Source organism: Electrophorus electricus, chromosome 21 (genome assembly GCF_041902795.1).
Source record: "Electrophorus electricus isolate QZ-2024a chromosome 21, ASM4190279v1, whole genome shotgun sequence".
NCBI classification, from domain to species: Eukaryota; Metazoa; Chordata; class Actinopteri; order Gymnotiformes; family Gymnotidae; genus Electrophorus; species Electrophorus electricus.
In genome coordinates this window covers 18,585,462-18,609,826 of record NC_137517.1, presented here as the reverse complement: position 1 = coordinate 18,609,826, position 24,365 = coordinate 18,585,462, and the positions used below count along the sequence as shown (strand labels likewise).

Below are 24,365 nucleotides of genomic sequence, written 5' to 3'. Positions count from 1 at the left end.
TAACTACCTACACAGGGTTGACAGCCATTACATCACTATCACTATAGAAACCGGATAGTCTGTATATTTGAGATTTGGATCATACCAACATAATTTAGGAATTGAGAAGTCAGTAGAATATAACAAATCCAAAGAATGCCCAAAGATATGAGTGGGAAAACCTACATGCTGTGTGATGCTGAAACAGTCAAGTGCAACCTACAAACAAACGCTACAGAAAATCAGCAGATAACATCCACTGCTTGGGCTGTTTTGTGTGTTGGGGTAAATGTGATAGAATGTAACATAGTGTATATTAAGATTTTAACAGACTAACTGGGTAAAAATACTGCAATCTCAAAAAATGTAACATGAGTAAACAATAAATGAAGGTGACGATCAACGGGAAATTACCAAGACAAACATTATTACCCCTTTGCTTTTTGTAATATAAACGAAAACACTTATATTAAGAGGGGGAAGAATGATCTTGACCAACACAGACTGGCTGTATTCAGCCTGACACAAGAGAGACTCTTCATTTTATAGATATGAAAGGAAACCCTGTGACATGAACCTCAACCTCAAGTTGAACACTGACCCAGTAACTCAGCTGTACCACTAACCTCAGTCTCTCTGCTGAACACAAACTCAATTCATAGACAAAACCTCCCCAACACTCACGCAACCAGGAAGACCAACGGCTACCCCCCTAACAAAGGACCCACTCCTCACATTCATACATACATACATACACACACATGCACATATACATACATACAAATGTACTCAACCAGGAAGACCAATGCCTACCCCCCTAACAAAAGGCCCACTACCACATGGTAGCAGAGAGATGGCGCATATTCAACTCCACTGTATTCTTTTTCTGTACATGGTAAGATCACAGTCATTTCATGAATTTAACATCTATTTTACTCATTTAAACTCTTTTTAGAAATTAGCAGAACACACGCAGTCCACATGTATTGTGTTTACTTATTAAGGGTAAAAAATATACTGTAAATGTACCTTTATTCCAGTAATACTGCATGGTATTATAGCTGTGAAATGCAAACTTACTACATTTCTTGTTAATATCATTACCAACTTATAATGGATCTTAAAAAATAATACACAAGACTGTTGTTTTGGCACCCCGGTTTAAAAGCATTTGTTTGCACCCTGCACTACAAGACCTGATCTCACTAATAGCGCCCCCTACTGTGTTGAAGAATCGAGTACACAGTGAGCTCACATAGTCTGGAGCAGAGACGTGTGACAAATCATTTTGATTCATGTGATGTTTTTGTTCCTATGAGTTCATTTGATGATTCCTCCTCTCTTGGCCTGGTTGGTTTGACTGTGGGACCGAGTTTGGTTGTCTTCTTCCTCTTACTGATCCTGCTGTGGTGCTACAAAACCAACAAAGGTCTGAGATCAACTGCAGGTCATTTATGAATAGTTTAAATATTATATGTTTGTATGATACACATCATGAAACCTTTTACAGTATTAAACACTTTTCCTTTATTTCCATGTTGCCTTGGAGCAGAATCTCTGTGTCGCTGTACTGGGAGTCAGTCAGACATCAATCAGACATCAGATCAGACCCAGAGAGAGTCAGGAGGTGAAGGGTGTCAGTCACACCACTGCACACTGCTCAGACCATGACACAACAACAACTTTCATTATTAACAATTAACTTAAAGCTTTATCTTCTCTAAGACAATTTAAATAATCGTTCATCACTTGTGATTCATTCTCTACTGTGTCCAGTAATCTTTCAATTTAGCTTTATTTTCCTTTAACCCCAGAAGCTGCCCACATATATGACACAGCTAAGCCAGCAGACAGGAGCAGCACAGGTAACGATTTCATTTCCCACTGAGTGTAGTAGTGAAAGAGTTGGACAGAGTGCAGCTATACAGTAAAGCCCAGAAACCTCTTTTAGTAATAAACACAGTGTACTCTATGATAAACACACTGTACACTGTGATAAACACACTGCACTCTGTGTCAGATGAACCTGCAGATGATCTCAGTGATGTCACTTATGCTCAGGTCATGAAACATCGCAAAAAAGCATGAATAAAGGTACATCCACATCTCCCTCACACTGGGATTTAATTCACAACTCATACACAACATCACTCTATTATACATATAAGTAACAGGTATTATATAACAACACACTGAAGAATACACTCTGATTCACATCACTCTACTGTATGTATACTACTATATATATCTACTATATAATCATCACATGAGACAAAGGAAACACATGCTGGTCTCCAAAAGCAGCAGCAGTACATTGTGGGAATGAAGCGTGTAAGATGAGATGTTATTGGCTGGTGGGTTAGAACACTAAAGGTCAGTGAGAGGTCACGCCTGTGTTTGCTTTGTTTTTTTTCTCTGTTACTGCAGACACTGGTGCTGGACCCAGTGAAGTTACTTATGCTGAGATCAAACTGAAACCAAAACAGAAAGCAAAGAAAAAAGAAGGTACATGAAAAGGAGAAACTTTAGTCACCTACAGCAGTGACAAACCAAGATACAGCTGACCTGAATAACTCTTAAGATTCTACGTTTTGATTCACTGCTTAGTAACATTGTGTGCTTAGTTACCCACTGTAGGTTATTCAGGTCATGTTGTGTTTAATCATTTGGAGGGTTGGACTTATTCCTGTGGTGTAATTCAGGCTCTTCTGTCCCTACTAGAGAAGAGCAGTGTGGGGGCAGACACTGTATACTCAGAGCTGAGGCAGGACTCACACAAAGGTCAGAGCTCCAAGATCTATGGTATGATTTCAGAGGTACCAGGCTGTACTGAGCCACTACTGGACCCAAAGACCTAAAGGAACACTATAACTGGTCATAAGAAGAGCTTAAACCAGTCCTTCAAAACCAGCTAACAATGAAGGAAACAGAACTGAAGCCAGTCAGCAGATATCACTCCATAGAGTGCTCACTGATCTCCACTTCATTCATTACTGTCAGTACCAGCTGCTGTGGTTGGATTTATTTTTTAATAAATATGACTCAGTGAAAAAGGAGCCAGTGTTCATTTTAAACCTTGTTTCAAGTGAAACTGAATAACAATGCAAAGTGACTTCTTCTCAGGTTTATAATAATTAATAAACAATCCTGAAACATGTAAGAGCCCTTCACTGTTTATGTGCACAGGACTGAACCTACCAACTTTATTAAATATAGGACAGGTAGTGTGGAGTTGAACTGACAGTGATTCTATGGACATTAAACAGAAATAATGACTGATCCTAATGAATGTTTTCTGAATCATCTTTGTCAAGGTTGTTGAGGAACAGCACAGACTGCTGGGAAACAGAGTTCATCCTCCTGTGTTACTCACTCAAGCTTCTACAAGACCAGGAGTTTAAACCCTCTTATCCAAGTGTTCATTTATTTATTTGGTTTAAACACATTTTAAATGACCATTTCAGATACTCATGTCTACAACAGGAAGATGTTTTATAACAGATGGAGATGTAACAGGTTCGAGATAAAATCTCTAACAGTGAAAGTGTAGTTTTACCATAATGTACATACTAATTTCACTCTTAGTATAGAAATGCTTGATAACATTATAATTGTTTTGTTTGTTTTATCATATAAATCTTCATATGAAGTTTAATGGTTGTAGCAAAAACATTCCAGGAGAATCAGATTCAGTGGTGTTGGAGTTCCTTCTCTGTAGAGTTGATGAGTGTATGAGTTCTGTGGGGCTTCACAGCCAACAGACCTTCTGTCTTTTCAGCAGTTCTGAAGCTTGTGATTGAGTGACTGTTTATGTTTGTGTGTTTGTTACTAGAGTCACTCAGAGAGACACATTATACTCCACCTTTTAACCTTTGAGCCAAGAATTTTAATTTTTTTTGCAGTGTTATGTAACTGCAGCACTTTGTAAATAAATGACCTGGAGATTCCTGGTGATCTTCTGTAGTGAGCCTCACTAGGGTTTATCCCTAACCCTAATCCTGGTGATCTTCTGTAGTGAGCCTCACTAGGGTTTAACCCTAACCCTAATCCTGGTGATGTTCTGTAGTAAGCCTCACTAGGGTTTAACCCTAACCCTAATCCTGGTGATCTTCTGTAGTGACCCTCGCTAGGGTTCAACCCTAACTCTAATCCTGGTGATCTTCTGTAGTGAGCCTCACTAGGGTGAAGGAATCAATATGTATTTGTTTTATTTTGTGATTATTTTTGATTAAGTTTTATATTATGTTTGTTTTTCTGTACTTTTCTAAATGTCTCTGTAAGTCTTCTGTGCCGTGGTGTCTGTCTGTGAGGTATCAAGGTCAGGAGGTGATGACTCTCAGAAGGTGATGACTCTTAGGCTTCATCCACACCTCTCTCTCTCTATCATCCTCCTCTCTCCTTCTCCTGTCTCTCTCTGTCTATCCTACTTCTTCATCTCCTCCTGATCTCATGTCTGTTGTTGAATTAACTACTCATTGTTAGATTAGCACCCTTATTTTTGATGAATAAAAATTTGATCTGAAGTTTTTATATGTGCGTAAATAAACATCAGGACTCTGAGGATCAGTACAGTCTCCTGACTATTCACTGCTGAATTTCTAATCCTAACCCTAATTCTAACCCTAAACCCTAAACCTAACCCTAATCCTAACCTTAATCCTAATCCTGTTGTTCTCTAGTAGGCATCCCCAGTGAGACACACCACTATAGACTGAAGGATATTAAATATGTATCACAGTCAGTATCACAGAAATGGACTGATCCACTGGTTCAGGAGGGCACTACCTCTGGTCACCAGGGATCAGCCCCACTGCAGCTCCTCCCTCTTGTCAATCACTCTATTGTGTTGCACCTTTTTTGGTGATTAGTATTAGTGTGGTTAAGATTCTCTTGTTGTGTAGTTTAGTTGGGGAGTCTTGCTGCTACTTTGTAGTCTGCAATCCCAAAGCGTTCTTTAAGTCTTCATCAGTCTGACAGGTTTTGATCTGACTTTTGTCTGTTACTGTTGCTTTGTCTCTCTGTTACTTTGTTACTTCTGGTATTTTTGACCTTTGCCTGCTGTTTCAGATTGTGGTACTGGATGTGTGTTTAGGATTTATCCACCACACATTAAACACACTCGGGTTAAACTTTGGTTCCTCACATGTTTTCTGGTCTCGTGTGTGTGTGGACGTCACTTTCCTCTTTGTTGTCAGGTCTGGTTTTCTCAGTATGTGTGTGAGGGCACTGAGACTCAAAACACAACATCTGAAACCCTTTTAACTGGTTGGATCATTTTATTGATGTTTTAGTAATACAAGCCTCTAAAGATTATATTTCAAATAAAGAATTGTATTGGTGTTTTTTTTTGTTTTATTATTATTGTTAGACACTGGAGCCTTTCTGCCTTCAGGCACCCAATGCAAGGTCTCTGCTTATCAGCCATGACATGATGGCTTGACCGCTAGTTGGTTGCCCGAGGTTGTCTGTTCCCTCTTCTTGCGTACTTTACTCCTCCCTTTCTCTTACAACAGCAGAGAACACAGCCAGGGGGTCCAGGAAGCCTTGGGGGAGCCGGCACCACGTGTATTGCCTAGCCTGAAATGTAAATGCGAAAAGTGCTTGGCTGTCTGGGTGGATTGGTACAGAGAAAAAGGCAGAGCAAATATCTACAAAAGTAAAATAGTGATGGTGTGCAGGTATAGTGTTTAAAATGGCAGACACATCAGGCACCAGCGGGGCTATAGGAGCTACTATATTATTAATGTACCTGAGATCTTGTGTAAATCTCCACCCCTTACCGCCTGGTTTACGCACTGGGTTTACAGGGGTACTATAGGGTGACACAGTGGGAATGATTACACCTTGGGTGAGCAGGGAGTCATTGATAGGTGACAGACCTGCTTCTTTTTCAGGAGATAGCGGATACTGTTTACAGTAAACAGCGGTACCATGCTTGAGTCGAGCCTTGTAGGGCGGATAATCTACATCATTCTTATGGGTGGCCCACAGAGATTTAGGGATGTCTTCCAGCTCAGGAAATATAGAGTGCTTTGCTGTGTTGCTAGGCTGGCCCAGCATGTCTGTAAACATAAAGATATTTAGTCTGGAATAGATCATCATTTTTCCCTGCTCAACAGAGAGAGAGAGATTCATTTTAAACATCAAATCGTGACCCAACACGAACCGAAGAAGGATACCTGGGAAGGGCAAGAAGAAGGGGAAGAAGGGGAAAAGACGCATTCCATGTTCTCGGGTACCCTCCTGACTCCTGCAATAGGAGAGCATGGTCCAGGTGCAGAAGTGGAGGAGTCACACGGGACTATGTCTGACCAAAACAACTGGTATAATGATTTCTAGTCCTCGGAGTCGGACACTGCGGACTTCTCCCTTACTGCGGCGAGACCATCACTCATCCGGGCTTCAATCCATGGGATCACAACGGGGGAGGGACCCACTGGGTACTTGGCAGTGGAATTTGTAGGGTCCTAAATGGACCTCACAGAGGGCTATGCGGAGTATGAAGAGCGAAGGGAGCGCGGTGACGTCACGCTGGAGTTGGACCGGTGGTCCGATCAGGATGAGGACCCGTCGATGGAGGTGGAGGAGGTACCTCAGCGGGATCCCTCCGCTCAGACTGATACCATGGGCTCCAAGGGTGATGAGCCACCAGCAACCAAGGCCTCTCCTAAGGCTCTGCCCAGGGCAAGGTGCTCTAGGGGGAGACCTCCCCCTCCGAACAACGTCACGAGCTCCGAGGACGACGAGCCCCCAGCACCAAGCTTCACAGACTGTTTAATTTGTGTAGTGTTGTGCCTGTTCCCGTCACCATGTCTCTCCCCGTTACCATACATGTGCCTGTCCTGTTGTTCTGCTCTGTGTCCATGTCAGTCCCCATCAGTGTGTGCATTCCTGTGTCTGTCATTGTGTTAGTCCCAGTGTTCCTCCCTGTGCTCCTGCTCATGCTAGCCCGGGGCGGACTGCCCTGTCCTCTGGCCTCTCCGTTTGGCATTGGTCTCGGGTCCGCAGCCCGTTTAGCTGGCATGCCGGGAGTCGCGCCCTTAAAGGGGGGTTCTGTCACGTTATGGCCCTGCCCCCTCCTCAAACGTCTTGGTGTGTGTGTGGGTGTGTGTTTGTCCATGTTGCCACAACCTCTCATGTTATCCACCTGTTTTGCATTATGTGTAATCGTCTTTAGTGTATATACGTCTCCTGTGTCGTAACGTGTTTGTTGGTGTTTGAGATGTGCATAGCGTTAGGGCCTTGTCTTCTGTTTTTGAATGTTCGTAAGAATAAATGCCTGTTTCATCGTGCCTCATCCCCGCATCCTAGGTATCCTCGAATGGTCACAGGTTAAATGGAGAACCAGGAATAACTACAAACTGATGCATCAAAAAAATTGAGGGGCATCCGGACTTCTAACAGCCAGAGAGTGCATTTTAGGACAGTCTGCAGGGACCTCTGAAATTCCCACAGAGCTAACGGATGAGCCAGTGACTGGACCAGTAGAACAGTGCGAGCTAAAGGATGAATAAGTGACACTGGAGTCCAAAAATGAATAAGAGCAGATATTGACCAGCAGATCAATAACGGGAAGCAAATGAACATCATTAGCTAGGATGGCATTTAAACCTGTAAACTGGTTCGGATCATTGTCCAGATGGCAGTGCTGGATGGGAAGGCAGGCACAGCCTGACAATTACTAGGATGTTGGAATATGTCCCTGGGCTGCTGACCCTTCCCATCGTCATTCTTTGACCTTGACTCATCCCACCGTTTCTTACGGCATTCACAAGCAAAATGACCCTTTTTGTGGCAATAATGGCACTCCAAGTTCTTCTTAGACTGGGTGCTAGACATGGCAGGGACTGGTTGCTCTATTGTACATGCCTGCAGCCTGTAATTCACACACCCTAGCTGCAAACTCAGTTAGGGACTTACTAAAGAGGTTCCCTGTGTTAAACCACAGAGTTTTTGCATGTTGGGGATTCATATTTTGCAGACAAATTGATTTGTACAGGTTCCTGTCTGACTCAGAGGTTGGTCCAAGGCCCGTCTGCGCAGTCCAGGCCTTAGAAAAACAGGAAACAAACACTAAGCACAGCTCATCAGGGCCATATCTGCAGTTGGTTGCCACATATATATTTCTCTGAGAGGCCTGTAGTTTAAGTAGGAATTCCCTCAGGTCTTGATAAATGGTGTCAACGTTAGTGTGCTGGGCCCAGTAATAAACATTGTTGCAGTGACTTAATGCCATTAATCAGCTCCTCCTCAGTAAACCTGTGCTGTAAACAACACATCAGAATGGTCCTGAAATCAGGTCCTATTAATTGAGCATATTTGGTGCATCCCTTTAAAGCATCCACAAATGCATAAACATTAGTCATATCAGGTAAACTGTCACAAATATTTTTAATATCAGTCATGTTAGGAGGCATAATTCTACACAGTTTCTCACCCAGCATCATGAATGGAGCAGAACTATTCAGGGGGAGTGGGTGGGCTGGAGCCATGTCCCGAAGTCTCACCCTGCTGTAGAGAGGTGAGGTTAGAATAGATGGCAGGTGTGTCCCCTCCTCCTCCAGAAGGCCCCCTCTCAGATTCCTGATCTAGCTCAGATGTGTTTGTGGCCTTCTGCACAGAAACATCTGCCTGAGCAGGAGCCTGTCTTATCAGTGCATGCTTCACAAGTGGATAAGGGGATCCTTTCAGTTGTGTGGCAGCAAAAACAGCTATTTCAGACCCAGGCATCTTATTGGGTTTATACCATGCGCCTTGTCCCACATCGGATTGACCTTATTCCAGGTTTGCCAAGAATTCTTCATATACTGAACATCCCAGCTAGCATCCCCATATCCCTCATAAATAAACATAGCACAGTGCACTATAAAATCCCGTTCAAACAAGCCTCTACATGGATAATGTCTAAACCCAGCCCAACCAGCCAGACAATCAGTGTACGGATCACAATGTGAGCCCAAACCACACTGGGATATCCAATTCTTTGGGGTTTCCCCCTTTTTGTGTTTTACATAACTAATACCAGAACCCATGGGTCACACAGCAAAAATCACAAGTATATAACTATACAAAGAGCGCTCAAATTGGTACAGAGGAGGGAGGGTTCACCAATAAACAGTAAATTGTGTTTCAATAAGTCTCAGGCAGGATAACAAATCTTTACACAGTGTTCACAAAATTCAGCTCATGCCAACAAATGAGACTTCTTCCACCTTCTCAACAGGGAGGATAACAAGTTTGTACAGCTCATGCCAACAGACGAGACTTCTTCCACACTATCAGCAGGCAGGATAACCAGTACGTACAGAATTCAGCATTCAGTTCGTGCCAATGGACAAGACTTCTTCCACTTTATTAGAGACAAAAACACTCCTAAACTGAATTTAAACTAAATTTAAACACAGACATACTGAGTAGGAAGCAGACACATTAAATGGGGTATCACTAACTTGCACAGTATCCAACTTCTGACACCAGGCTGTTAGAAACTGGTTCAAAGTGACCAGTACTTCAGGTTTGATATCTTCTAAGTTACCCTCTGCCCTTTGTCCTCTGTAGCCGGATACGGGGAAGTCAAGAAAAACTGACACCAGGGTAGTGAATCAAGAGAGCCACTTTATTGAGGAAAGCACACACACACACATATATATATATATATATATATATATATATATATATATATATATATGTCCTATATCTACTACCTAAATCTACAGCATGATGGGGAAAAGTGAGGCATGTTCTAAGGGTCTATGTAGAAAGGAAAAAAGCAAGGTTAGTAAAGATTAGATGTTCTCTGCATGAACGAGCCACGAGCTGTTCCCGTGCCCGCCATGAGCCACTCCTGTGCTTAGAGAGAGAGAGAGAGAGAGAGAGAGAAAGAAAGAGAAAGGGAGGGGTAAAGGAGACAAGAAGAGGGTGCGGATGACCTCAGGTGACCAGCTTGCAGTCAAGCCGTCATGTCATGGCTGATAGGCAGAGACATTGCGTTGGGTGCCTGAAGGCAGAAAGGCTCCAGTATCTAACACTCCCCCCTTTGATTCACATATCAGTATATAAACCTTTCTCATACACAGGTACCAAGGCAACATTAGCATGATTAATCATGGAGGTAGAAATGCGAGTTATGAAAGAAGACAGCAGTGACAATAAGCAGGGTCCACAAACAAGAATCAACACAATAATCAATTAATAATCATTAATGACCTTGCAGACGCCTCCCTCTTTTCCCAAAAGGAGATCTAGGGCTAGGCGGTTTTGTAAAACAGCGAATCTTATCTACCTCATCATTGAGTAATGCCAGAGCATTGAGATAATAAAAAAGTGTTAACAGGCAATTGTAACATTCTCTGGAGGGTGCTGCAATAATGCTTGTTAATGTTAGCTTGCAATAAAAGACAGACGAGCTGTTCTCTTGAACTAATTCTGAAGTCTGCATCTTCATTTTATATTTGAATGTTTAACTTTACAACTAACTGACTAGGGATTTAGGAAGGACATTTATTGTTGCCCCGTACTACGGGCACTTTGGCTGTGGACCCACACCGTTATCAGCACCAACTGACGGATGACCTAACAGCTGCATTGTTCTGTGTGTGAGGGTTGAAAGTTCCAAAGTCTGCATTTTGAAGGTAAGCAGACTCCTTTTAAAAGTTCTGCATAGTTGGAAATTTCAGAGCTTAAGTTCACAAAGTTTATGGAGAGACCATGCTATAAAAATGAAAATAACTTTATGGAAAGACCATGCTATAAAAATGAAAATAACTTTATGGAAAGACCGTGTTATAAAAATGAAAATAACTTTATGGAGAGACCATGCTATAAAAATGAAACATAAGTGATAGAACCTGACTCATTAAAAAAGTTAACTATGAGAGGAAAAGTATGAGTTCCAGAGGCGGGATCTGAACTCCTGTAATCGACCGTAGATTGAACGGAGGGTACGGCAGATCCGGCGGCTGTTGTAGGGAAGTCTGGGACCCGGCGCAGTGTGACCACACTGGGGCAAAAAGTGTAAACTCCAAAAGGTGGACTGTAAGGAAACAGTGGCACCGGAGTCCCTTCCTGTCGATGGATGCGAGCGGTAAAGAGTCGACTCTGACGAGCTGCAGATCAGGGCCACTCGGGAAAGTTTATTTTAGTACGGAGGACGACAGTGTCAGCGTTGTGCGGATGACCGAAGCCAATTGATGTAGAGTAAGTAGTAAATAACTTTCCAATATTGGTATGAAATTGATTGTTTGATGCCTCTGATTGTGTGAGAGAATAATATTATTCTGTAACACCAATGGGTTAATAACACATTTTATTGATATCTTGATTTTGATTTTATTATTGATGCAGTGATGGGTAACAATAAAAGTAAGACACAAAAAGCTGAAACAGCTGCACCATCAGGGTGTCAGCCTCGAAAATGGAAGTTGCAGTTATGTACAGACATGAGAATAAATATGGGCCAGACGTAACGGCTCAAATAGCATTATGGAGTAAATGCGGATTTCAACTGGGAGGTTGTACGGGGAAAAATAAACTACAATGTACACAGTATACAGTATAATTTGAGGGAGGCAGAAAAGAAAAGACTGATTACAGTCATTTGGGGAGCATGGGAGAGTTGGATGGGGGAGGCAGAAGAGAGAGAGAGGAAAAAGATGGAGTGGGATGCTAACCGCATGTTTCAGATGCTTCAGTCTGTGCAGGTTTCCAAGGTTGACCGCGATACCGACTCCTGCCCACTAATGCCTCACTCTCCACCAGTAGCAGCGGCCCCTGCAGTGCCCACCCCACCAGTTTTTCACAATGTTGGTGGCTTTCCGGATGCAGCGTGTTATGTAGATTTTCATGATGGAGGGAAGAGAGACCCCAATGATCTTCTCAGCTGTTCTCATTATTCTTTAGAGGCTCTTGTGGTCAAAGGCGGTGCAGTTCACAAACCAGGTAATGATGCAGCTGCTCAGGATGCTCTACAGTACCTCTATAGAAGGTAGTGAGGATGGGTGATGGGAGATGGGCTTCCCTCAGCTTCTGAAGGAAGTAAAGACATTGCTGGGTTCTGTTGGTGATGGAACTGGTGTTCAGGGTCCAGGTGAGGTTCTCCGCTAAGTGAACACCAAGGAACTTGATGTTCTTGACGATCTCCACTGAGGAGCCATTGATGGCAAGCAGGGAGTGATTTTGCCTTGCTCTCCTGAAGTCAACAACCATTTCTTTTGTCTTGTCAACATTCAGATACAGGTTGTTGACCTTACACCAGCTCACCAGTTCTCGCACCATGGTTGTGTCATCAGCAAACCTCCACAAGTCTCAGCAGTGAGCTCTGGTATCCTAGCCCCAACTCCCTCCAAACTCACTTTTAAACCAAGCCACACCTCTTTAACCTTAAAGCATAACTGGCCTCCCTGGTGACTAAGACCATACCCAGCCCCACTGGCTCTGTTAATGTATGACATTAACCCCATTTTCCCCAGGACTCTTTCACAAACAAACAAAGTTGGGGTGGTGTGACTAACACTTTAGCGCTATTTCATAAATACTTTCTCACAAAATCACAAACTAACGTAAAAATGTATGACATTTCATAACACTCAACAATATGTATATGCTACATTCCCTACAAGTAGTAGCATTATACAAATATACCAAACATATCACGTCAGGTCAGACAACACAACTACTATGGCAGCGGTAAAAGTGTTCGTAATCAGGAAATAGTGAGCAAGGTAAACCAGGATGGGGACTCGGCAGCCTCTTTTCCACTTCGAAGCTCACCTCAAACATCCCCTTTGGTAGACAGGAAAACAATGTTCGTAAATCCCTCAGCAAACTCCGTCAATAGTCAGGAATGATAAAAATACCATACACCTCTAGGTATGTTTCCACTGCACGAAAGTGGAGGGAGAAGATGTGGTTTCCCCAAGTGAAATCCTACAACCTGCTAATTCCGTGTGTCCAAAAAAAAGTTTTTTTTTTCCCCCTGGTTCCTGGGATTCCCTATTTCCCAGTCAATCCATTCACGATTGTCCTGCCCACTGAGTGATCAGTCCCAACTACAGTCATCTGTTCAGGAAGGGGAACTTGTGTACTACATCCCCTCCTTACGGGATATGCACTCAACAAAAAACACGAGAAAAAACAAAAAAGAAAAAAAAGGTTATTACACATGTAAACATTATTTTTTTATGTGTGATCATTACAAATGTACACGCAGTGCCACCAGATCCATCTGGATCTATCACATTACACAATGACACAACACACCCCATTCACATGCATAGTCCTCCATCTACCTGAAATACTGAACACCTCAACCATCCCACCTTTATAGTACATTTCTCCAGCTAGTGTCTGTTCTCCTCATCCACAACCACTGACGAGCCTTTTCAATGACTTTATTTCAGTGTTCAGACGTGTTTATTTCAGACGTAGACAGGACTGAAGAAGAAACGCTTACAACAATGACATTCCCTATCACCTGTCTCCACTGGTCTAACACCTATCTACTGGTCTAACACTTATCTCCACTGGTCTAACACCTATCCCTACTGGTCTAACACTTATCTCTACTGGTCTAACACCTATCTACTGGTCTAACACTTATCTCCAATGGTCTAACACCTATCCCTACTGGTCTAACACTTATCTCTACTGGTCTAACACCTATCTACTGGTCTAACACTTATCTCCACTGGTCTAACACCTATCCCTACTGGTCTAACACTTGTCTCTACTGGTATAACACCTATCTACTGGTCTAACACCTATCTACTGGTCTAACACTTATCTACACTGGTCTAACATCTATCTACTGGTCTAACACCTATCTACTGGTATATCACTTATCTCTACTGGTATAACACCTATCTACTGGTCTAACACTTATCTCTACTGGTCTAACACCTATCTACTGGTCTAACACTTATCTCTACTGGTCTAACACCTGTCTCTACTGGTATATCACTTATCCCTACTGGACTAACAACTATCTCTACTGCTCTAACACCTATCCCTACTGGTCTAACACCTATCTCTACTGGTATATCACCTATCTCTACTGGTCTAACACCTATCCCTACTGGTCTAATATATGTCTCTACTGGTCTAACATATGTATCTACTGCTATAACACCTATCTCTACTGGACTAACACCTATCTCTACTGGTCTAACACCTATCTCTACTGGTCTAACACCTATCTACAGGTCTAACATCTATGTCTACTGGTCTTATATATACTTGCTACCCACATTCTCTCACCTCAGCGACCAAGTCTGTGTGCTTTTTCCTTTAAAAAGTTTGATCTCCTGCATCCTGAAGTGGAATTATTTACTTTGTAAACTGTCTTTTTACTTTCAGAGTACACTATCATATTCTGCCTCTGTGGGACCTGTAGTTTTTTTACTTACTTCAGCTACCAGTTTCCAGCCTACAGATATTTATAGCCTGTGCTCGCTCTCTACGACTACTATTGGACAGTTCATCTCTATGTGCTTATTGTTGAATAAGAATGCTGTACTGTGTACCTGTATATGGTGCCTGCGATAAACTATTATTATTAATCACATTTATATAGTACCTTTTGCAAACTCAAGGACACCTTACAGACAGAAATCAGCTTTTACCCTCCAATCACTCACACCAACGAGAAGCCAAAGCCAATTTGTGCACAGCGTGCACATTAGAAACCACAACCCCCCAAGGGAACTGCATCAGGTGCAGAGGTTAAGACAGGACAGAGCACCAACCAGCACTTGATATTGATATTAAACCCTTACACAGGTCACATTCATGCAGGATAATTTAGAGTACCCCGTCAACCTAACCTCCATGTTTTCATCTTCCTCCCTGTGGGAGGAAACCAGAGACCCCAAGGGAAACCCACAAATACAACAGGTAGAGCATGCAGACTCCACCCAGATAAGGACTTGAACCCACATCCATTATCACAACCTTTGCAGGTGATTCTCCGCTTCTCTAAATGTAACAAAAGCAGAAATACCAGAAGCACGGCAAAGGGACCTGCCAATAACCCTTCAGCAGGTCTAATTTACTGCCATCCGAGCTGAACTTATGTGTCACAATTAGTCCCTCCCAGTTTCCGTGTTCCATGTTTTCCCTGTCTTGTGTATTTTAGTTCCTTGCCGTAGTTTTCTCTGCCCCTTGTTTGATTTTCCATACCTGCCCCTTGTTTCTAGTCTTGTTAGGTTCATGTATTTAAATCCTGTCTTGATCCCTGTGTCTTGGCTGTTAATTGTTAATTTGAATGCATGTGTTAGGTTCATTGTGTTTGACTGGTTTAATGTCTGAATGTTTTTGAAAGCCCGTCTCTGTATCCCTGTAAGTTTGTACTCCGTGTGTCCTAGGCTTCGTGTTTCTTAGCACTCTTTCTCAGAGTTTTTCCTCGTATCTATTATAGCCAGTTTCCCCTGTTTGCTTTCCGTGTTGGTCATATGACCCTGGACTACTACAACAACTCTGATTTTGGATTTGCCCATAAATCTCCACACATGCGTCCACCTCCTCACTGCTCACTGTTACACTATATTATCTATACTATCTTCAACTTGTGGTAAAGGAAAAGCACCCATTCTAGCAACAGCATTTATGTGAAGTACCATCAGGCTTAGGTATAAGAATGCATGGCAAACTCAAAGGACTGGATTTGGTCACAACGGCAAATCCATTCTCTACTAAGTATCACTTTTCAGCTTACATACATGCACACTTAACTGGACTAACTCAATATGCATGTTTCTTGATTGAGGGATAAGCACCCACATCGATGTTATAAACTATCTCGGAGGTCTTTGTAGGTATATCAGAAAACAAACCATGATATTGTGTAATTAAAGACTTAACATCAGAGTGCTCTAGAAGCAATAAATATAAATCCTGTAGTTGCCTGGAGTTTGGCAAATGCACAGCTGTCACTTCCGCAGAAAGAACTAACTCATCGTTCTCATCCTTTAGCAACTTAGCAACAACAGAAGGAACAGCATCAGGTGTTGAATGTGACCGTGGAATATACCATTTTAACCTAGTGATCTGGCAAACACAAGTTTTACGTTTTTGGTCCAGTTTGGTCTGATCTTATTCACAATGGCACATGGTCCTGAAAATCTTGTTTGCAGTGAAGCCCCTACTTGAGGCGACAAAACCAACACCTCATCACCTGGCTGAAATGAACGGACTGTCACATTTTTATTTATCTTTTCTTCATTTTCGATTGAGCTGTGGCTAACTCCTTTTAGCAAGTTCACAAGCAGACTCTACCTATTCTTTAAAATGACTCACATAATGTAGTTGTCCCAACTGCAGCTCATTGCTTTGTAGCCATCTGTCTTTCAAAAGTTTCAGAGGTCCTCTAACTTTATGTCCAAACACTAATTGAGCAGGACTAACACCAAGAGACCCACGAACAGTCTCTTGAACTGCAAATAAAACCAAAGAAATCCCTTCCATTAAATAAGGGACAAATGTGTCCACGCTCTTCTCAATAGGGTGTAAGTGAGAAAGCCAAGAAACACCAACATAAGTAGAATCGTACAGGTAACCCCAGTAAATACTGCATAAAGCTACACTAACATAAGTAGAACCGTACAGGTAACCCCAGTAAATACTGCCTAAAGCTACACTAACATAAGTAGAACCATACAGGTAACCCCAGTAAATACTGCATAAAGCTACACTAACATAAGTAGAACCGTACAGGTAACCCCAGTAAATACTGCATAAATCTACACTAACATAAGTAGAACCGTACAGGTAACCCCAGTAAATACTGCATAAAGCTACACTAACATAAATAGAACCATACAGGTAACCCCAGTAAATACTGCATAAAGCTACACTAACATAAGTAGAACCGTACAGGTAACCCCAGTAAATACAGCATAAAGCTACACTAACATAAGTAGAACCGTACAGGTAACCCCAGTAAATACTGCATAAAGCTACACTAACATAAGTAGAACCATACAGGTAACCCCAGTAAATACTGCATAAAGCTACACTAAAATAAGCAGAACCATACAGGTAACCCCAGTAAATACTGCATAAAGCTACACTACCTTAAATAGAACTGTACATGTAGCACCTACTCTGTGAAAAGCAAAAATATGAACATTAACATGTTTGTTGTGATCATGATGTGTTTATTGATCCTCTGAACAATGGTGGGTTTCTACTGAACAGACACACAGTATTCACAGCGGAAAGTCACACAAACACACACTCAGTATTAAAGGTGCAGTTCCAGTTCTTTACCAAAGTTCTTCTGTTATGGGTTCACTGCTGCTTGTATGATACAGTAGTAAGTGTAACATCCATGATCTCTTGTTATATGATACAGTAGTAAGTAACATTCATGATCTCTGTTCAAATGAAGTCTGATGTTTGGTTTATTGTTGTACTAGAGAAATTAATGTATCTAGCTAATAAATGTAGTTAGTACACATTAGCTAGTAAATATTCATTCACTTGCTTCAGACATTTTAAATTCTGATCACCTGTGTTCAAACTGAAACACACTGAAGTTCAAACTGAAAGCAAATCAACATCCACGTAAGTGCATCATCCACATAACTGTCATATACATATCTTCATCATCATAATATTATACATAACTCCATCACACACAAATTTTCTGTTTTTCTGTGGAAAACAGCAATTCCACTTATCCATAATGGTGGTCCCATAATGTTAAAGTGTTGAGCTTTTTATGGGGTAAAGAATAAAACTACATTTAATTATTTTAATAAATCTTTTCTTTACACTCATATACAGGTTTAGCTTTAATGATCTCTGTAATTATCATAATAATGAGCACTAGAGAACAGTAAGGCCGCAGAGTTTCAGATCCGGTCAGATGTGTGCGTATTGTGTCCAGGTCAGGTGTGTGGTGTACAGGTCAGGTGTGTGTCTGTGGGTGTCCAGATCCTGGAAGACATGAGGAGGACCCACAGCCCTGTGCTGAAGAAATGTTCACACATATTCACATTAACACACTTCACCATGGAGATCATATGTACAGCCATGCATATGTGTGTTTGGTCATCCTCTTCTCTGTGTGGGAGACTCAGACCACGTCAGCAGTGTGGTGTCCAAGTCAGATCTCCATCCATCCCACAGGTGCACACACACCAGACTGGTACCTGTTGTGTAGGGTTGAAAGATGTATGATTCTTATAGGTTTAAATTGTATTATGTCAATCCCTACAGTCTTTGAAAACATGTAAATATTAGCTCACACTCTCTCACACACACACACACACACACACACATACACACACACTCACATACAGTGGGAAAATCGTGTGCTGAACCTTTCATACTTCACGAGAAGTGATCATGCGCGTGCCCTGCAGTTTGTCACTGATATCATAAATATCATCCGTAACAATGCAACAGCTAAAATCACGCAGTAATGGGTAGCGGTAGCTCAGTGGTTTAGGTACTCGACTTAGAGTTGGAAGGTTGCTGCTTCAACCCCTACCAAGTTGTCACTGTTGGGCTCTTGAGCAACTTAACTCTCCACTTTCATTTGCCAAGTTGCACTCAGTTGTATATAATTGTAAGTTACTTTGGATAAAAGTGTCAGGTAAATGAAAGACTGTTAGTATTTACATCACCAAAACACATCTGCTTCTTAAACACCTATAATGCTTGATTGTAACCAATTGATTTTACAGTCTCATTGGAAATGTGCTAGCTACCTAAACGATGACCTTCGCTTGTGTTGTTTAATGTTAACAATTATCTGTTTATTCGACTCCAGATACCACATGAATAATCTTACTTTCATTTATCAATAACAGCAGGTGAAATAAAGTGTGTGAATCACCGTCTGTACGCTAATACACCGTTAGATGTTCGACACATAATCCACCCCTCCCCCACTGAATCTCCATAGTCAGACATACAGTGAACTCCTCATAACTCCCCATACCCTTAACCCTCAAGTTGTAAGTTGCTTTGGATAAAAGCATCAGCTAAATAATTTAAATGTAAACCTGGTGGGTGGGACACAGATGTGAAATACAAAATGATAGCAGGACACAAACATATACAAGCCCACAGCAAGCCCAAAGCAGCACACAGAGAGCACAAGACACTGTCAAGACAATGACCAACAAAGCAGATGTTTAACCCAGGGATTTAAATACACGCAAGAGGCAGGTGTGTGTACATGGAAGCACATGACACCTCAAACACAGGAACAACAACACAGCCACATGGTGGGCTGTACCATCTAGAGGAGAGTGGAGCACACCATTACAGCTGAGTGGTAAACCTCTGACAGAGCAGGTGTCTTAGCATTAACAAACTTTATAAAGGTAATTACACAGATTCTCATGACACTGGGCTACACAATAGAATTTACTATAATACCTTTGTAATAATAATTTGCAGTCAGACACATGTATGAAATTTTACACACATTACACACATTAATGAGACATAGAGTGATAATGTCAGTGTGTGTAAGAGAAAGATATACACTTACAGTGTGTGTGTGTGTGTGTGTGTGTGTGTGTGTGTGTGTGTGTGTGTGTGTGTGTGTGTGTGTGTGTGTGAGTGAGACAGAGAGAAAGAAGTGTGTGATAGGTTTTTATGGTGTATTTGATGGTCACTGCCTGTAGTCAGACGAAAGGCAGTACAAAGACATTTAAGAAGCACTTTAGGATTAATGAGTGGGTCTACTAACACCTTAAATAGTGATTAGGGCACATGATACATTAATTACAAAGGGGTCTATGTAATGGCTCGAGTACCACAGGGTGAGGAGCAGGACACACAGGCTCGCTTGACATAGACAGACATTTATTATAAATACACGAAGGATGAATATATTGGCACTGACAGAAAACCAGGTAGGTGAACATGTACAACAGGTTACAAACAACACACAATACTGCCGTGACCTGAACAAAGACTGACAATTCTGCACTCTCCTGCAACAGTGTAAATACATACAGACATTATGTATGCCGGTGCAGGTGTGCAAACACGGGCGTGGTTACAAACGTGGTTACATACAACATGACCAGTGAGACTGGGAGCAGTCTGTGACAGTTCAGGAAACACTCACAAATTAACAAATGACTTTACAATAGAGTTAATGATGTACTGATCCCAGCACAGTAATATGTCTATGAATGAATATACTCACTCAGATTTTCTGGATGCTGTGACCACTCGCAGCAGTCTCAGTAGACATTCCTCTGATGGGTCATATTTACCCAGGTCAAACACATCCAGCTCCTCTTCTGAGTTCAGCAACACAAACACCAGAGCTGACCACAAAGCAGGTGAGAGCCTGACTCCATCTAGATGACAGTAACCTCCTCTGATCATATACATTTGGACTTCATGCACTACAGAATGATCATTCATTTCATTCAGACAGTGGAAAAGATTGATGGATTTCTCTGGAGAGGGATTCTTCCTGATCTTCTTCTTGATGTACTTCACTGTTTTCTCTTTGCTGTGAGAGCTGCTTCCTGTCTGTGTCAGTAGGCACAGAGTCTGTGCCTGTAAAAGAGTCTGACTGGACTCCAGTGAGAGACCCAGAAGGAAGTGGAGGAAAAGGTCCAGGTGTCCATTCTCACTCTGTAAGGCCTTGTCCACTGTATTCATAAGGAATACAGACATTGTTGATCTTTTAAAGATTTATTTTTCTGGTCCAACACATTTGTGTTGTTGGAGATGAAGGAGAGAAATGTGTATAAAGCAGCCAGAAACTCCTGAAAGCTCAGATGCACAAAGCTAAACATTTTCCCCAGGTGCAGCCCAGACTCCTCTCTGAAGATTTGGGTACACACTCCTGAGTACACTGACACCTCTGTAACTTCAATGCCACACTCTCTCAGGTCTTCCTCATGGAAGATCAGGTTTCCCTTTTCCAGCTGTTGGAAAGCCAGTTTTCCCAGTGCCAGAACAACATTTCTAGTCTGCAGAAAATCAGTGTCAGTTTTGCCATGGTACTTTCTGTCCTTGTGTTTGATCTGAAAGATCAGGAATTTTATGAACATTTGAGTCTTGGGGATCTCTACACTCTCGGCGTCACACACCATTGTCTCTAGAACAGTGGCTGCAATCCAACAGAAGAATGTGGCACAAGATGTAGAGGCTTCTTGATGACTTCATTTGTGTGATGATTCTATTGGCCAGGCTCTGATCACTGATTCTCTTCCTGAAGTACTCCTCTTTCTGAGGGTCGCTGAACCCTCGTACCTCTGTTACCTGGTCAACACACTCAGGAGGGATCTGACTGATTGCTGCTGGTTGAGAGGTTATCCAAAGGAGAGCAGAAGGAAGCAGATTCTCCACGATGAGGTTTGTTAGTAACACATCCACTGAGGTCGACTCTGTTACATCCGATAAGCTCACATGGTTGTGGAAGTCTAGAGGAGGTTGACACTCATCCATACCATCAAAGATGAAAATGACTTTGTAAGCATCACAGTCTATTAACTGTAATTGTTTTGTTTCTGTGAAAACGTCATGAAGCAAATCCATCAGACTGAACTTTTTCTCCTTCTTCAAATTCAGCTCCCTAAAAGGAAGTGGAAATATGAAGACGACATCCTGATTTGCTCTTCCTTCAGCCCAGTCCAGAATGAACTTTTGCACAGAGATTGTTTTCTCAATTCCAGCAACTCCTTTAGTCAGCACTCTTCTGATGGGTTTGTCTTTAAAGAGGTATTTGATGGGTGTCTCCTTTGTTCCTCTTCTCCTGGATGCTGTCTCAATCTGTCTCACCTCATGTTCATTATTGACCTCTCTAGTCCCTCCCTCTGTGATATAGAGTTCTGTGTAGATCTAATTCAGAAGGACTGAGCTTCCATGATGTGAGATTCCTTCATTAATTTCTTGTATTTCTTCTCCAGTTTGGATTTGCGGAGTTTAGATTTTTCATACATAATTTCTAATAAGAAAACAGAAAACAACACATAGCATATTAATTTCAATTGCTATAATCAGTCAAGTGTATCTACCAGTAAAATCTGGTACAGTATACAGTAGTGTTGCACCATGTCTGGCTCCGAATCCATGAACTTGTATTCGTATTACACATGCTACCCACCCTTGGATATGTGTATGAATATCTTAATTTTCTCTTGGTGACATACTGAGGAGTCATAAATTAACTAATACGGTAAATCAGTATTTGCTATATGGTTATAAGCATGTTAACAAATGTGTTTTTAATAGGTAAGTAAACTATGAAAAATGTATTGTTTGTGTATTGTTCCTCAGTTAGATAATACAAACTAATCAGACTATGTAAGGTGTGCTGTCACCAGTGTTATTACATTTGTTTGAGCAGATTTAATGAGGTGTTAAACTAAACAAAGTGTGAAACGAAACATGTTTGATACATGTAACAGTGTAGTCCAGGCTATGCCATCTTTGGCCACCAGAGGGAGATACAGAGTGTACTCATAATAAACAGAGGCAATCAATTACAACTGTCATTCAGCCTACTTGAGAGGTGCTCACAGACACCCTGATGCTCAGTCTTTGTTCAGAGTTCTGGTGAATGATAAAGTGGATCTGTTGGGTCTGAAGTTCTCCCTATCCTTGCTTGGTTGAGAAGGTTGTTTTAAGCAGTTTTAAGTGCTCCAGACCTTTCCCCTAACAGCCCTAGTTGTCGAAGTTTTCTGTGCTGGTAGCACACTGGCTTGGGCACCCTGAGGGTGGTGATTCCTTCCCCTCCATGGGTGTTTTGGACTTCTTCTTTTGGGAGGCTCTTCTAATCCTCCCCCATACCCAGTAGCTGTGAGCTCTCCAGTAGGTCTGGTGTCTCCTCTAATCCTCCCCCAGACCCAGTAGGTGTGAGCTCCCCAGTGGGTCTGGTCTCCTCTAATCCTCCCCCAGTCACAGTAAGTTTGAGCTCTCCAGTGAGTCTGGAGTGTTAGTTCCTTGCTGGCTGCTCACTCAGTTTTTTGGAATCTGTTGGAGTCACTCCTCCATCTTAGGGGTCACAGCCCCAAGTGCCCCCATCACCACTGGTACAACCTTGGTGTTAACCCTCCACATTCTCTATTACTACTTTAAGTCCCTGATATTTATCCAACTTCTCATATTCCTTCCTTTGGATGTTTCCATCACTCAGGACTGGTACATCTATTAATCCTGCTGTTTATGCTTCTTGTCCACTGAGTGCTTCAGTCATACAGAACACACACTATTGCTTACACAAGGTTCTATATTGTCACAGTATGGCCCCTGCTCCCAAACTTCCCCTTGTGTGTGTGTGTGTGTGTGTGTGTGTGTGTGTGTGTGTGTGTGTTCATCTGTATGGCCATGCCCTCCCTGTGTTTCACACCTGCTCCTCATTTTGTATCGTTAATGTGCATGTATAAGTCTTGTGTTTTGAATGTGAATGTTGTCTATGTTTGAACCTGATTAGCCTGCTAGCCACATTTACATTTACGGCATTTAGCATACGCTCTTATCCAGCGCGACTTACAAAAGTGTTTTGTTATTTACTGATACCTAGAAGTGCAAAATACATAAGGTCTATCTTAAACAATGATAAGTGCTATAAACAATAAGTGCTAGAGTTTGTTAAAAAGCATAAATAGTGCCCTACAATAAGTACTAAATTAGTCAGTCAATAAGAGAGCAGTGTCAGTTGTCCCTTAAATATTCTGCAAATAGATGGGGCTTCAGTCTGCGTTTGAATACTGCAAGGGACTCTGCTGTCCGGACAGCAAGCGGGAGTTTATTCCACCATCTTGGAGCCAAGACAGAAAATAGTCTCGATGCTTGTGATCCATGAGACCTGAAGCAAGGTATTTCAAGCCGAGCCGTACTTGAGGTTCGAAGTACTCGAGGTACAGATCGCGCTTTGACCATTGACCTCATGTATGAAGGGGCTGGTCCATTTTTGGCTTTGTAGGCAAGCATCAAGGTTTTAAATCTGATGCGTGCAGCTACAGGGAGCCAGTGAAGGGAGTGCAGCAGTGGAGTAACGTGTGAACTTTGGAAGATTGAAGACCAGTCGTGCTGCTGCATTCTGGAGAAGTTGTAGAGGTTTGATGGTTCTTAGAGGAAGACCAGCAAGTAGCGAGTTGCAGTAGTCTAGCTTTGAGATCACAAGAGACTGCACAAGCACCTGGGTAGCTTCCTGTGAGAGAAAGGGTCGAATTCTTTGTATGTTACAAAGGAGGAATCTGCAAGACCGGGTTAGATTAGAAACATGAGTTGAGAACGACAACTGGTTGTCCAAAGTTACGCCCAGGCTACGAGCAGCTTTGAATGGTGATACCAGAGAGTTCTCAAAGGAAACAGTGAGGTCATGGTAAGGGTTGGGAGTACCTGGAATGAACAGAAGCTCAGTTTTACTGGGGTTGAGCTTCAAGTGGTGGGCTGTCATCCAT

The 24,365-nt window shown here is 42.1% G+C and overlaps 2 protein-coding genes across 3 annotated transcripts in view; one reads left to right on the top strand and one right to left on the bottom strand.

The window, feature by feature from the left end:
- The window catches only part of LOC118240639 (uncharacterized), a 52,707-nt gene that overhangs the window by 14,149 nt on the left and 14,193 nt on the right, over positions 1 to 24,365 (bottom strand). The window lies entirely within an intron of this gene.
- On the top strand, positions 937 to 4,545 carry LOC145652899 (uncharacterized). Of its 2 annotated transcripts, XM_081704727.1 has the most exons (5): positions 937 to 1,408; positions 1,532 to 1,606; positions 2,407 to 2,484; positions 2,701 to 2,760; positions 3,294 to 4,545. In XM_081704727.1, exons 1-5 carry the CDS (start codon positions 1,294 to 1,296, stop codon positions 3,299 to 3,301), a joined length of 336 nt encoding a protein of 111 aa, XP_081560853.1. In that variant the 5' UTR covers positions 937 to 1,293; the 3' UTR covers positions 3,302 to 4,545. The 2 variants fall into 2 exon arrangements, with proteins under 2 accessions (XP_081560853.1, XP_081560852.1); XM_081704726.1 differs by having other exon boundaries at positions 2,701 to 4,545.

Bases quoted from the DNA above. Each gene is read 5' to 3' on its own strand.
- LOC145652899 (XM_081704726.1), top strand. From the start codon at position 1,294: ATGAGTTCATTTGATGATTCCTCCTCTCTTGGCCTGGTTGGTTTGACT. The intron at 1,607-2,406 runs GTGAAGGGTGTC...CTGTTACTGCAG, and splicing joins GACCCAGAGAGAGTCAGGAG to ACACTGGTGCTGGACCCAGT. The intron at 2,485-2,700 runs GTACATGAAAAG...TGTCCCTACTAG, and splicing joins GAAAGCAAAGAAAAAAGAAG to AGAAGAGCAGTGTGGGGGCA.